The sequence below is a fragment of the Balaenoptera acutorostrata genome, unplaced genomic scaffold (genome assembly GCF_949987535.1).
Source record: "Balaenoptera acutorostrata unplaced genomic scaffold, mBalAcu1.1 scaffold_789, whole genome shotgun sequence".
NCBI classification, from domain to species: Eukaryota; Metazoa; Chordata; class Mammalia; order Artiodactyla; family Balaenopteridae; genus Balaenoptera; species Balaenoptera acutorostrata.
Window position 1 is genome coordinate 46,730 of NW_026646013.1, and position 15,783 is coordinate 62,512.

At 38.8% G+C, this 15,783-nt stretch overlaps 1 protein-coding gene across 1 annotated transcript; it reads right to left on the reverse strand.

Moving 5' to 3' along the window:
* Window positions 1-261: 261 nt before the first annotated feature.
* On the reverse strand, window positions 262-15,083 carry LOC130706815 (glucocorticoid-induced transcript 1 protein-like). Its single transcript, XM_057539433.1, has 2 exons — window positions 14,488-15,083; window positions 262-305 (listed from the first exon to the last, which is right to left on the reverse strand). Exons 1-2 carry the CDS (start codon window positions 15,081-15,083, stop codon window positions 287-289), a joined length of 615 nt encoding a protein of 204 aa, XP_057395416.1. The 3' UTR covers window positions 262-286.
* Window positions 15,084-15,783: the final 700 nt, after the last annotated feature.

Genomic DNA, 15,783 nt, shown 5'->3' on the forward strand with positions numbered 1-15,783 from the left:
GCCTATGTGATGGATCACACGAGGTAACAGTGAGACTCCCAGGGTGAATTTTCAAAGCGGCTCCAGTAGTAGCAGCTGGTAGACCACCTTTCTTTAAACTGTTAGGTGCAGTAAAGTTGCTAATGCTAACAGCTACCATTTTTAAAAATTCGTGGCTTATCACAATAAAAACCCAATGTGTATCTTCCTGGCTGACAGATGGCCTTCTATATGATCATTCAGGGATTCAGACTTCCTTCATCTTATGGCTCCACCATTCCCCCAGGGCCTTGGTTGGAGTCCTCTGCTAGATTCTCTGCTTCCAGCTGGCAGATGAGGGAAGAGAATGAATGACCAGGATCAAACTAGTGCTTTTTTATTGAACACAGATGAAAATGTTGTATATCACAAAGCCTTATCTAATTTTAAAGAGGGGTAGGAAAAAGAGTCCTTGTGGGTCAAGAGGGAGACAAAACAGGGTTTGGTAAATACTTAGAAGTCTCTACTATAGAAGGGCTTAACTCCCTTTGTCTGAATTACCTTGGAGATGGTTTGAGCCAAATTTTAGAGTGAGTCTTGATAAATTATTACAATTGTCACCATAAATAGAATGATCTAACTTAATCTAATTTACAGTAATCAGTAGATTACCTTCCACTGACACGGAATCCTTGTCTGACAAGGAACAAGTATGGAGCTATTGAAAGATAATAGCATTTTCAATACAAAGTGAGTTCAGTTTACAAAGAACTTGAGGTACACCATCGAGGATGCTGAGGTGAGTCTTTTATGTCAAGCAAAGGATTGTGAACTTCAGAATTTTTTTTTTTTAAAGAAAGACTATGTTTATAAAGAAAGACTGTGCAATGGGTCAATTAGAGAGGGGAGACTAATGGCGGGGGAACCACTTAAGAGGCAGCAGTTCTAACAAATCAAGCAATAAGTAATAACGGAGCCGTGAGGGGATGGAAAGAAGCTAGCAGATTCAGGACATAATTCTAAGGAGATGGGATAAGATATGGTGATCAGTAGGATGAGAGAAATGAGGGAGGAGGAATAGTTAATAATTATGCTGCAAGGAAGTTAAGAACCCAACCCAATGATGCTCTGGGTCTGAAAGTCTTATTAATAAATTATTGATTTTCTGTTAGTAGCACAGAAAAATACACTAGGCCACTTTTTCAAAGCATGTTACCTAAGGGAGTATGATATATTCTACGTGAAACATCGGTGGAATATACTTTAAATTAAAACTTTTTATACAAATAGTAACAAGATCAGCAAGAAGGTAAAGAGCATAAGCAAAACATCCAAAGACAATTATAATGATATTTTAAAATATTTGGATATGTAGACTTGCAGGATGTAAGCATCATGTCTGTTTTAATTTGCTATATACAGTTACCACCTAGAAGAATACCCACTCCAGTCAGTAGAAATGCAATAACGACAGCTTTCAACACTTCTTTCAACTTTGAATCTAAATACCAACATAATATTCTGCTCAAAAATCACAAAGCCAACTCCAGCAGAGAAAATGATCATACACTTACTAAGAAAATTAAACTGTAGATAACTGGACTGTCATTCTAAATTATGTTAGATGATTCAGAAAAGGGAATTTATATGTAAACTGATTAATTTCTTTCTCCAAACCCATCCAACAACTTTTTACCAAATAATCCTTAAGTAAATACGTCAAAGAGTTCAGCATTTAAGACATGCCTCCCGAAGGAAATATAATTGTATTATAAATAGCAAATTTCCCCATAACCACAAGGAAGATGTTCAGAATTCTCATCTAGTTAGTTGTCCATTGGTTTTATCTTACATGAGATAAGTAAAGTCCCTAAGTCACTACCACTTAGTATATTAAAATTACTTATAGCATTATGAAAAGATGACCATGAATTTCTACTCTATATGGAAAAAGTATCAGGAGCCAGTGATTATCCAGTGATTGCTGAGAAAGGAATGCAAACTTTACAGCATTCTCTCTTTTATACACATACATACACACCACACATACACACATGCACACAGATATTGTGTAGGCCTTAGGTATAATCAAATTAGGTGACCAATTAATTTTTTCTTAATCTGTACACAAATTTTTTAAACATTTTTATTTGTAACAGACCCAACCTTAACCAAAATGTCCTCCAATAAGTGATGGGTAAGGAAACTGTGGTACATCCATACTGTGGAATATTGCTCAGCAATAAAGGGTAACAGACTATTGATACTCTGAACAACTGTGATAGATCTCAAGGGCATTATGTTGAGTGAAAAAGAGCCAAGCTCAAAAGGTCACATACTGTATGACTCCTTTTATCTAACATTCTCAAAATGACAAAATTATAGAGATGGAGAACAGATCAGTGATTGCCAGGGGTCAGGGTGGTAGGGGGAGGGAGTGGTGTGACTGCAACGGGCAGCACGAGGGAGATCTGAGTGGCACCTGACATCTGTGATAGAACAGGTCTCTATCTTGATTATACTGGTGGCTACACAGATCTACACATGTGATAAAATGACACACACACACACACACACAGTCACACACACCAATAGAAAAATCCTGGTTTGATGTCATACTATAATTTTGTAAAATATAACCGTTAAAGGAAAAGTGGGTGAAGGATACGTGGGAGCTCTCTGTATTGTATTTGCAACTTCCTGTGAATGTATACTTATTTATTGACTTTTAAATTTTTATTGGGGTAGAGTTTATTTACAATGTTGTGTTAGTTTCAGGTGTACAGCAAAGTGAATCTGTTATGCATATACATATATCTACTCTTTTTTAGATTCTTTTCCCATATAGGCCATTACAGAGTATTGAGTAGAGTTCCCTGTGCTATACAGTAGGTCTTTATTAGTCATCTATTTTATATACAGTAGTGTGTATATGGGTGACCAATTAATTTCTTCGTCCTTAAGTATATACAGAAACTTTAAGTGAAAATCAGACTGTAGGATTATACAATTATAAATAAAATCATAATCCACAGTACTAATCATATTTCTAGTCTAATTATGCTTACTTATTGCCTTGTCCTCCTGACACTGATAACAGTAGAAGGTTTGGTGAAACTTTTTCATCAAGGAAGAAATAGTTCCTCCATTAAGCTGGTTAGGAACAGTGTGGTAGGAAATTATAACTCAAGTAATAACTTTCTTTTTATAAGGACAAAATAATCCAGAAAAAAACTTGGAATATTTATCTAATTTAAAAGCATACCTTTCCACAGAGAAATGTGAGAAATAAAATCATTAGTACATATGAATTCTTTCCCTTTTAGGGGTTCACTGAATACAAAATTTCTTAGAATTTTAAAACTCAGACTAGAAAGGAAATGGAAAAGATCTATTCATGTTCATTTATAACAACTTCTTAGGATATTAGTTAACCCTGCTAAATGTCAGTAGAACATTTTATGTAGCAATGAGAAATTACACTATTCTGTAATATATTTTTACAACCTCAGATGAACCTCAATCTTGTGTAACTGACTTCCTAAAAAGTTTGTGTAAATAACACTTTGCTAAATCGATAATTTTACTTGCAGGTAAATTAGATATTCTCTAAAGCAAACAACCACCCCAAAATCTGCTCTACACTTTAAAATTTTTACATTGCAATATAGAACAAATTAATATATAATTTATATTCTCATTGCTTGCTTAGTATAATCATGATCTTTCTGACAGATCTAAAAACATTGAGATTTTTAATTGAAAATGCCCACCAAATTTGTGGCATGATGGTTTTTTGAATTTCTCCAAATATAACAGCTTCAGAAGCTGATTCCATGTTAATCCCACCATGTTAGGCCAAACTTTAGCAGAATATTATAATATGTCCAGGCAGCAATATAGCTTAGACCTAGATGTAATATAGAAGCTACAAGGTAATGCTCTCCTAAGCTTCCTCTAATAAGGGAAAAACACATATAAACAAGTATTTGGTATTCAAAAAAGAATACCAAGAAGTGCAACCTAATCTTGAAAGATAAGCATAGAACATAATAATTCCCATATGAAGTCCAAACCTCAGAGAAAATAGTGGGTCAAATTCTTGGCAGATTTTAAATGACTTGACCTTGTTGAGAAAAATGAATGTGAGCACCCCAATTGCACCTAGAATACGTATTCTGGGAGGGTTAAACAGAGCTCCTCAGACATAGCGGGGACTCAATAAATATTTATTGTGTAAAACAGAGAGAAAATGCATTCGTGTTACTCATCAACATACTGCCAACAACTACAATACCTGAAAACAAAAATTTCTTGAATGAACAGTTATCACTGAAATTACATTAAAGCTACGCTCATCTTTGGCCATGTGTTAACCAAAAAGACAAGGAGTGGGCAAATGCAATCAACTGACCAGGTGTTTTTCAATAACAGGTCACTTCAATATGCAAAGAAAGAACAGAATTTTAAAATAATTTTTTTAAAGCTATCTAATCAAAATATTGCAGAATATTGTAGCTTTTTTCCAAAACCTGATTTCTGAGCACAGTCTAACTCCCTAATTTACAATGCTAATGAAACTGTATTTAGCAATGTTTGCTAATCCCTGTTTAGTAAGTATTAGACACTTAAATGAAATAACCTGACTTTAAGCAGGAAAAGGACAGTTGATTCTTTTCAGGGAGATGCACCAGAGTACCTCCAAAACACTTTGGAAGAAAGAAGATGACACTGTCACAGAACACTCAAAAATATCATAATTTGTTGATAGACTACCAGCTAATATATAAACATATCTGTATTTTACTATGATCCTTTTACACATTCGTGGGAAGATCATTTCACAGGTTTACATAAGTATAGCAAAGTTCTTTAAGGTAACTGAGCAACTGAGCTCTACTAGTTTTTGTTATCTTCTAAGATACAAATATTACTTCATTAATCCAACTTATATACTGATGTATTTTACTAGTAAAGTAATTACACAAGAAAAGTCATGAGAAACTTCATCACATAGACTCTATATAACACTTTCAGTATCATAACAATAACAATAAAAATACCATTTCTAATGTTACTTATGAAAGGATTCATGTTCCACACTGACTATCAAAGAGGGCTTAGAGTAAGCACAAGTGACACTGAAAAACGCCACTACATCCTGAAAGAAATTGTTAAAATGGAGATTGAAATATCTTTTCTATTATACATCACATCAGCAAACCTAGAAAATGGAAGAGCCCAAGGAGGCATAAATTGAGAAGATACTGCACCTTACTGCTTTGCCATGAGAGTGAAATATAAAAAGATACTATTTTGAATGCTGCTAAATTATCAAAGAATGGTAAAAGTTATGAATCACAATGTTATGGTTGAATGGAGCCTTATGATGCTTTATTGTAAATGTAAAGCTTACGTTATCAAATAGGAAAATGCAAAAGACTCATTCTACCCAGATTTTAAGATTTCATGTGAAAGGCAATTTTAAAAATTAAATCTAAATTCTGTCTTAACAAAGTGGTAAGTACTTTCAGGACCAAGGGGAAGGCTTACTAATGACATAATAAGGTTTTGAAGTGCTATGACATATTTATATACATATCTGAGGCCTGAATCACTGGGAATACCTGCGGCTATTTTAAGTTCTATGGACCCTAGAGTTGAGTTCCATTTAGCTTTCTCTTCACACCCCACCAAAGCGATTTTTGGCCTTTCTGTGACTTAACTGTATAAGCAATGGGATAACCCATTGTGCATGCTTTCCTGCCCCATAGTTAATTGGGTTCCAAAAGCAAATCTCACCTGACCTGAGGTCGGGACGTAGAGAGTTACACGGCCCTTTGGGCCTTCTGTGCATGCCACCTGATCTTGGGCAGATTACTTAAGTTCTCAAGAGAGAAAGAGAAATTATAAAAGTGTTCTATATTGAGTTCCGGTGAAGACTAGTTGCTGACATAAAAGCTCAGTAAATAACTAATTTTACTAAGAATCATCTAGTCTACACAATGCTATAGAAACAATATGGTACTGGCAATAGAAACAGACACATAGACCAATGGAACAGAGGACCCAGAAATAAATCCACGCATATATGGTCAACTAATCTTTGACAAGGGTGCCAAGAATATACAATGGGAAAAGGACAGTCTCTTCTATACATGGTGCTGGGAAAACTGGATATCCACATGCAAAAGAATGAAACTGGACCCTTACCTTACATCATGCACAAAGTTAACTTGAAATGGATTAAAGACTTAAATTTAAGACCTGGAACTATAAAACACCTAGAAGAAAACATAGGGGAAAAAGCTCCTTGACATCAGTCTTGGCAATGATATTTTGGATATGATACGAAAAGCATAAGCAACAAAAGCAAAAATAAACAAGCAACTAAAAAGCTTCTGCACAGTAAAGGAAACAATCAACAAAATAAAAAGGCAAGTTATGGAATGGGAGAAAATATCTGCAAACCATACATCTGATAAGCGTATGGTTTTTTGGATATATACATTTGCTATGTCCAAAATATATATGGAATTCATATAACTCAATAGCAAAAAACACAAATAACCTTATTAAGAAATAGGCAAAGGATCTGAATAGACATTTTCCAAAGATGACATGTAAATGGCTAATGGGGGTACACGAAAAAGTGCTCAACATCACTAATCACCAGGGAAATGCAAGTTAAAACCACAATGAGATACCACCTCACACTTGTTAGAATGGCTATTGTCAAAAAGACAAGAAAATAAGAAGTGTTGGTGAGGATGTGGAGAAAAGAGAACCCTTGTATAACATTGGTGGGAATGGAAAACAGTATGGAGGTTCCTCAAAAACTTAAAAATAGACCTATCATATGATCCAGCAATCTCACTTCTGAGTATATACCCACAGGAAGTAAAATCAGTATCTTGAAAAGATATCTGCCCTCCCATGTTCTTTGCAGCATTATCCACGATAGCTAAGATGTGGAGAACCTATGTGTCCACTCACGGAGGAATGGATAAAGAAAATGTGGTATACATATAAAATGGAATATTATACAGTCTTTTCAAGAAGGAAATCCTGCCATTCATAACAACATAGATGAACCTGGAGAACATTTTGCTGAGTGAAATAAGCCAGACAGAAAAACAAATACACAGGGAAAAACAAAAACAAATATGATCTCACTTATGTGCATAATCTAAAAAAGTCTAACTCATAGAAGCAGAGAGTAGAATGATGGTTGCCAGGGACTGGCAAGTGGGAAAAGTGGGGAGGTCAAAGGGTACAAACTTTCAGTTAGGAGTAAGTTCTGGGAATCTAATGTACAGATGGTGACTACAGTCGATAATACTGTATTGTATACTTGGAATTTGCTAAGAATACATCTTAAGTGTTCTCATCACACATCAAAAAAAAAAAAAAAGGCATCTATGTGAGGTGATGGATATGTTAATTATCTTGATTGTGGTAATCATCTCACATTGTAAATGTGTACCGAATCATCACACTGTATACCTTAAAATATACAGAACTTTTATTTGTCAGTTATACCTCAGTAAATAATAAACTTACTTTTCCTTTAATAAACTTACTTTTCCTTTCCACAGTGGAATCTTTCCCCTACCCAACCAAACTCTTAAAAAGCCCACCTATATCATTTTAAAGATACAGAAAATAGGATGCAAAGAGTTAAGAACTTACTATAAGTCAAATGTTAGAAGTGCAAATAGAACCCAAGTCTCTTGACTCCAAATCTAATATTTTTCAGTATACCTTTCTGTTTCTAAGCCTCTTTTATGGAACCATTTGGAAAATCATTTCTTCGGTCTTTAACTTGATAATTAATTCTAGAGAAAAAAGCCAGGTTATTCCATTAAGGAATAAATGTAGCCACTCACTGCTTCATTCCACCTTTACCAGAAATAAGACAATCCCCAAAGCAAATGTATAGAATCAGTTACAGGGCAACTCTAGTTGTCAGTCAGTGCTCATTCAATCCTATATTCAAGAGTATCAACAGCAATCATTTTATTAGGTATATCATCGGTATTAACAAAGCTCATTAAGCCACAAAGAGTTCACTCATATCTTGTTTGTTCTGCTCAAGAAAACAACTGTATAATAATGTTAGAAAATGTTTACCTAAATAATTGATCTTTTAGTAATATAAAAGTTACAATTAGCTATAGGGACTACTAACGGAAGTTCACCCTGTGGCCATACTGGCTAAATAAGGGGATATTACTGTCAGTAGTTGATAGGTATTTTATCTTTAGACACTAGGCAGCAAGTTTTAGCAGTTTTTGCCTTCTTGTTATGCAACATCCAAAAGCTTGATGGATTTCTGAATTCTAATAACTCGGAAGACAATTTTGGACGTCAACCTTCCCACACAATAATGGATCTCACTAGTTTCTTTAACTCATCCTTATTTTTGGTGAGCCATTATTAAGGTGCACCATAGTTGCATTGCATTAAGTTACAAATATACAGAGTTCAAACCCACAAATTGCAGTGATAACTATTAGCTCTTGGTGGGGCTAAATTAACCTAGTACCAGTTGCCAGGACAATCACTTGAGACCAGAATCTCTGCTTAGTCATTCCTGAAGCATTTACCAGTTTACCACCATGTATAACTAACTTTTAATAATCATGGAGAAACATACTCCTCACTATAATACGATTCAAGAACAGCACAGATTCTAGAAGTACACAGGGCCACATACAACCAAGTCCATATCCTTGACCCCTCAGGATCCAGGATTTCTCTCACACACACTGTTGCTCATACCCTCCTCTCTGTCTCTCTCCCTCTCTCTCTCTGACACATTTTTAGACATTCTGAAAATGTCAAAGCATACCCCAGCACAGTGTAATAGTGCTGTGGAACCAATAGAAAACCTACTCTTCAGTAATTCTTAGAGCTCAGAAATCACAGCTGATGACCAATATCAGTCTCTTTTTAATTAGGAGAAATAGGATAATCCTGTGGAATGAACGCTGTATCTGGAATCGGAAGATATGATTTGAAATCCACTTTCTTGATGAATGAAAGTATATATTGCCTTATATATAGCAAAGCACTCAGATGTTTTCTTCCTTTGTACCTACAACAATTAGAGATACAACGTAATATTGGGGAGGTTATTCAGGTATTCATGAACTTGCCTCGTCCTGCAAGCTGCCACAATAACATTCACCTGAGGTAAACAACACTGCTTAAAGGGATCTGCCATGTTTGTTCCTACAAAAATGGAATACTAGGAAAGTATTTTTCCACAATTTGTTCATAATTCAGTATAATCCTGTTTTCTTTAGAATTTCTATAAATCCATCATAATTTGTTTTGCAGAACAAGCACAAGTATTATCCTTCTAGAATCAACTGGATGATCCATGGAGTCATGGTCAGTTCTAGGGTTCAGATGAGAGGCAGAAAGGGAAAGAGATTGGCTCCTGGCTCTTCCATCAGCTTCTCACTCAGGTTTTTCACATCAATAGGTGAGCAGTGTTCTCTCTTTCCTCCACTGACTGTTGGCAAACCCAGTTAGAGACCAGCATCAGAGAAGCTCAACCTCTTGTTAAAATAAATAGAATATAGGACAGAAACAGCATCAGTGATTTGGTTTCTTTGACATTTAATGAGAGAACAAAATTATATATTGAAGACAAAAAACAACAGTGCCAGGCACAGACCCAGGACAGGTGCTGTGAAAAAGCCTATCGTGGTGGTGTCTGGGGATTTAAACTCTGGAGAAAAGACTAAACTAAAATAAAGAATAACAAAGTCATTAGTATATACTTCTTGGCAGATTATTAGCTATATGTGGAAGCTTTGATAAAACAGGCTTTTAGCAATGTGTTAAATTTCAGATTTAAGAAAAATCCTCTCCTACTCGCCATTTGTTGAACACTGCCCTTTATTTCCATTGTTATTCATTGCCATGGAGCCCAATTACTCCTTTGTTTTCTTATTCACATTTAGTCCACATTATCACAAATAAAAATCACAAGGATACCATTACCCTTCAACACTTCCCCAATGTATAAATCCTAATTTGCATTAAATCCTTGAAGCAACATACATTGCAGTGAATGAAACGTCCTTCTGTAAAAAGTACTGTAAATAATGAAAGAATTTTTAGCTCAATATATATACACGAATGTACATACAGTTAAACTGACCAAGGTGCTTTTCTACACCCTAGGTATACAATATTCAATATGCTTAGAATAATAGTTATTTGAAAGGAATATAATCTTTGAACATAAAACAGTTTAAGAATAAAAACTTCTATAAATTCACTTATCTGTTTTGCTATTGACCCACTGATGGAGACATTTTACGTACCATAATTAATGGGAACATTTAGTTAATGAACGCTGCTGATACTTAGTGTAGTTCTCAAAGGCTGAAAACCTTTCCCAAAAATCAGTATCTGAAACCTGTCTCTTTAGGAAAAACAGTCAAAGCTTTAACTGTTTTCAGTCTAGTATAAGAAAGCTTTGAAACAAGTTAACTCTAAGCACTCAAGGAAAACTATTTTTAAAAGGGGGGGGGACAAGAGGAGGACCTTAATTTTCAACAATATCGGCCTGAGAAATAACTCTATAAGAGAATGTCTGAGTATCTTTAAAAAGAGAGAAAAAAAGTAATTTAAAATGTTGAAAGTCCACAAACTGAGCATAGCAGTAAAAAGGACTTGAGGGAAAATTTAATGAAAAATAAAAAACTGCAAGCAAATTATTTGATCAAAACACAGACACACACACACACACACATACATGCACACACACTGCAGGCAGTCATTCAGCATTATATGCTAGCTGGCTTTGTATTTTCTTTTAAAATATAATCATAACTTCTTAATGTATAAAACAATAAGGCTCTCAAGGTACTCATGAAAAATTCTTATCAAATTTCACTCTAGAGTTAGTGATATTAGGCATGTTAAATCAGGAATCAACACATGCTATTTTCCATAGCAGGAACTATATAAATTACAAGCTCTTCCATGTTTTTGTTATTAGGTTTGGTACACTTAAAAATAAGCGGTATTCTACATCGAGTGCTCTAACGCAACGGTTTTTACATCTTTCAGAATTTATAATTCATCTCCATGCTCAATCCTTACAAAAAAACACAAAAGCACCTGCAATTCCTATTTACTGTCTAGCACAATAAAATTGTATTTGTTCTGTTTTTGAATTCATAGGTTTTGCTTTATGAAGTTTTCAGAAAGAAGCAACTTTATTATATTTTCATTGTTACTCATGATTTTAACTTAAAGATCATTAATTTTAACACAACATCCTGCTATATTCTCATTTGGGTTGTTCTATTTATCTCAAAGGTACACTTATGTATTACCATTACAAAACAATAACTATTTGCATAATACTTCATGATTTTACATTTATTAAAAACACATCACAGGGAGCCTGAGGATGCATTCAGTAGCTTGTCATTCACCACTTCAAGACCCTTCAGAACTGAACAAGGGGGAGGGGGACATTTTGCTAAAGGCAGAAGAAATTAATATAAATAACAAACTCTGAAGTTTTAAAAATAGAAAAGAAAATTTTAAAAATGCAAACAAAAATATGATCATATGCATAAACAAGATAATTTCAATTTTTAAAACTCCATGTTCTCTATACAGAGCAAGGTGTTTGGAGATTTATGTATCTTCTATTATGATACCCATTGAAATTATCTAAAACTGTGCTACAAAAATAAAGAAAATTACCATCTTCTTGCTAGATTTTATAAATACAATATTAAAATTGTGCCTATTTACATAATTCAGCTTTTCCTCAGCCTTGTGAAATAATCTGAGTATCATTTCTTTATTATTCTAGACTTAACCCTATAAATGTGCATATTAAGAATGTTTCAGAGGGAGATAATAATGATCTAACATGTTCAGAAATTACACTGTCTCATAACTTATTTTTGGTAAAGCAATTACAAAGAAAATTGTTTACATCTTCTGTATTCTCTTCCATAACCACCAGTCCAGATAAAAAAAATACCGAATGCTGTTATGTCACCTCTAGTCCAAATGCTCATAGCACTTGAAGCTTTTTGTAAGCAATATGCTTCTATACTAAACACATATCCCTGAGCCAACACCTACCTAATTTAACAGTTTTAAATGTAGTTTCAAATGCAGCGTAATACCATCTTAAACACACACACACACGGAGTGTGCAGAAAGGGAAGGAGGTGGAGAGCCAGAAATGGAGCACGTTGTTGTTTTTCATTCATGCAGTATAGTGACGTCAGTGTCTGCAGCAGCAGCAGCGGCAGGAGCCTTGACCTGTGGAGGCTACAATCCACTGAAGTCAGAACCTTGCAGAATTCAAAAGAAACTGAGTAGATAATTGTTTGAAAAATTGTTCAACTGTTCATAGCATGAATTTTAAATAGATAAGTAAAAAGAATAGATTAGTTGTATCGTTTTAACTTAGGTAGAGAGGAGCAAGGTGGGATGTGGAGAAGTAACAGAAAGGTAATATCATCAGGGAACCGGGGGCAGAAGAGCCTACATTCAAAATCATTTCAATGTAAGAAACTGACAAAACCACCTGGTGTTAAAAACAGCAGAAAGGCCTCTTCTATTCCCAATACAAGTTCTCTGATGCAAATCTGTCTCCTGAACAACCAGATTCAGAGAAGTGTTTTCCTCATGATTGCATTAAAATTGCATTCAACTCAGATGTGACATACTACAACAAAGAGGACGGTTTAAGCCTGGTCACAAATTTCATTAAAACTACTTGATGATGGACCTTGTAATTCCTAAGCAATTAAGACTTCTGAAGGATGCAGAAAAACAAGTTGTACTACAATCTGTTGTAAGATGTGTTTATCAACAAAGGGGAGGAGGTACTAGATGAGCAATATATTGTTGCAGCAATCGCTGAAACTACTCACTATGCCCGCAAACCTTCTGAACACAGTCTTTCTGCAGTGCTTATATTATGGCTCTTACATTAGTCCCTAAAAGAAAATCCCAAAACTCAATCTATGTACTGTTGAAACTAAATCACTCAAAAATTTATGTAACTGCTGCCTTCTTTTCATTCTGTTACCTCTCATTTCATACAGTTCTAGAAAATGTGCAAAGGAGTTGCATATGGCATTAATCTGTTAGAAAACGGTGGCCTTTTCTATAAAATACAGCCAAAGATGTGTGTTCAGTTGTGGTCATTATTAGGGCGATCACGTTGTTTTCATTCATTCATTCAGGATTTGCTGGAGGATGTCAGTTTCTGCAGCGGGCTGGACCTGGGGGAGGAGTGGGGGAGCAAATTCCTTCCGGTGCATTATGATTACAGGATGCATTTCTCGGTGCTCCTGGACACATACCACTGCACTACATCCTACCCTGCCTCACCACCAAGTGGTCTAAAAACAAGGGCCTTAGCAACATGCTAATTACACGTCAGAAATATTAACACAAAACACCAAAACTGCAATCTATCTTAACACAGTCACGTTCTCCAAGTCTAAGACCTTCATCAAGAAAACTCCATTAATAAAATTACACATACCACATAAACATTGCACAGGCTCCACAGTGATTCCCTTCCAAGCAGAGATTTTCCCCCTCGGTATGATCGGTTCTCTGCACAACGCAGCAGCAGCATCTGTAGCCCTAGCGTGGCATCTAATAACATGAGCTACTCCTCCCTCCCTTAGGAGCTTTACATCCCTGTTTTGGCTAAACTTCCTTTTCTCCCCCAGGACTAAACTAGATTATTCACCGTGTCCCTAAACATAAACCAAACCACACCAAAACACAAAACATTAAGGGAAGCCGACAGCATCCACCAGCTCACCATTACCTTTGACACCTAAGAAAAACGAAACTTGAGATCCTTTAACAGCTCAACTGAACTGTTAAGTGTACTTAAAAATAGAAGGGAAAAAGGGAGCACACTCCACAAATAGGTCCTTAGAAATTTACCATGAAAGTCTTGAGTTGGGCATAAACTGTTTCCAGTGCAGTACCGCCCTGATGCATATGACTATATAAAGTAGAGAAAAAAGGGAGCCCCCCCCCAAAAAAAAGCCCAACCAAACACTATACACTTCAATTGCACATCCAAAACTGTCCCCTCTACACACCCAACAGGATATCCTTACATCATAACTGGTGCCTCCACCTCCCCACCCCCAAAAAAGAAAACAAAAATTATCCCGGTAGGCACAGACACTTTATAGGAACGTTGTAGGAAAGCACAAAGAGGCTGTAGAGATTACAACCACCACCTTACCTGTTGCCGGAGAGTTTGTGTGCGTGTTGTTTTTAAGTGTTTCGCCCAGCTCCTCCTTCCCCCACTACAAACAGCAAACACATGAGTGAGCTAATCAGCTCTTAAACTGAAAAACCTTTCGATCCAGGCGAGTGATGGAAGATAAAAGCTGAGGGGCGGCAGGAGGGTCAAATAAAAGTTGCTCCGCAGTTCGCTCATCCAAGCCCCGCAGCGACCGCAGGGGGGTGAGGTTCCCAAAGCCACTTTCATACCTTCGATAATGCACTAGCAAAGAGAAGCCCGGAGAGGCTGAAGTTTCCACGGAGGGCACCGTCGGGGAGACGCAGCCCGGGAGGACGCAAGGGTTGGGCTCGCTACCTCTGCACACGGGCGAGCCGGGGCTCCGGCGCTCAGGTGAGTTGCTCCTCCGGTGGCTCTCTGGGGACCGTCTCGGGTGGCCCTTGGCCCGCGGCGCCTGCTCGGTCGGGGCCGCGGTCGGCGGCGGCGTCGGGCTGGGCAGGCTGGGGCCGCGAGCCGCGCCGGGCCCCGGGAGTGTGCCCAGCGAGGCGGCGGCGGCGGGCGGGCGCGTGGGACTGTGTTGGCTGCCCCGCAGGAGCTGGTAGGGCACCGTGGCGCGGATGGGCTGCAGCAGCCGGCCGGCTCCCGCAACCGGGGCGCAGTTCACGCCGCCGCCGCCGCCGCCGCCGCCGCCTGTGCCACCGCGGCCGCCGCTGCCACCGCCGCCCGCACCGTTCCCGCTCCCGGCGGCAGCAGTGGCGGGCGGGGAACCCGCGGCGCTGCGCCGCATCCTCTGCGGCGGGGGATGAGGAGTGTGAGAGGAACTGGAAGAGGAGGAGGCAGTGCACATGGTGGCTCCGCGGGCCCTGGACGATGCCGGCCAACACCGAGGCGCGGAGCGGGAGGCGCGCGAGCGTGTGGGAGCCGGCGCGCTAGTGCGTGCGAGCGTGTAAGGGGGAGGGGCGGGGGGGATCGTGGAGGGGGAGGAGTCTCTCGGCTCCCCCTGCGCAACGCGCACCCCCGCCGCCTCAGCGAGGGGGGGAGGGGAAGGCTGCGAAAACTAACGTCCAACGGCCCCAACCACCCGACCGGGCTCGGGGTGGCGGTTACGGCCGGGGCCTCGAGGAGCCGGGAGCCGCCGCCGCCGCCGCCCCGGGCCTCGCGCTGACACGGGAAAGGGGCAGCCGCCGGCATCACGCAGACTCGCGGGGCTGCACGCGCAGGAGAGCCCGGCAGCTGCAGGGAGGGCCGGGATCCCTGCTTCTGGGGACCTGGTAGGGGGAAAGGGCCTCGAGGTGCCTGGCTGAACGCGGAGCCGAGCCACCGCCTCCTCTGCCCGCTCCTCACTCCATAAGGCACCTAACCCCGCAACCCGTACCCCGCCCCCTGCACCGCCTCCCGGCGCTCGGGGCGGGCAGATGACGCAACGAGAATTCCCATTGTCTCCGTCACTCTCCACCAGAACGCGAGTGATTGGTTTCCGGGTAGGAGTGAGAGGAGCATCTGCCAACGAAAGTGGGCGTCCTACTTTGGAGGCGGGATACGAAGGA

What these genes read in the sequence shown, in the direction of transcription:
- LOC130706815 (XM_057539433.1), bottom strand. Translation starts at nt 15,083, where the DNA reads ATGTGCACTGCCTCCTCCTCTTCCAGTTCCTCTCACACTCCTCATCCC.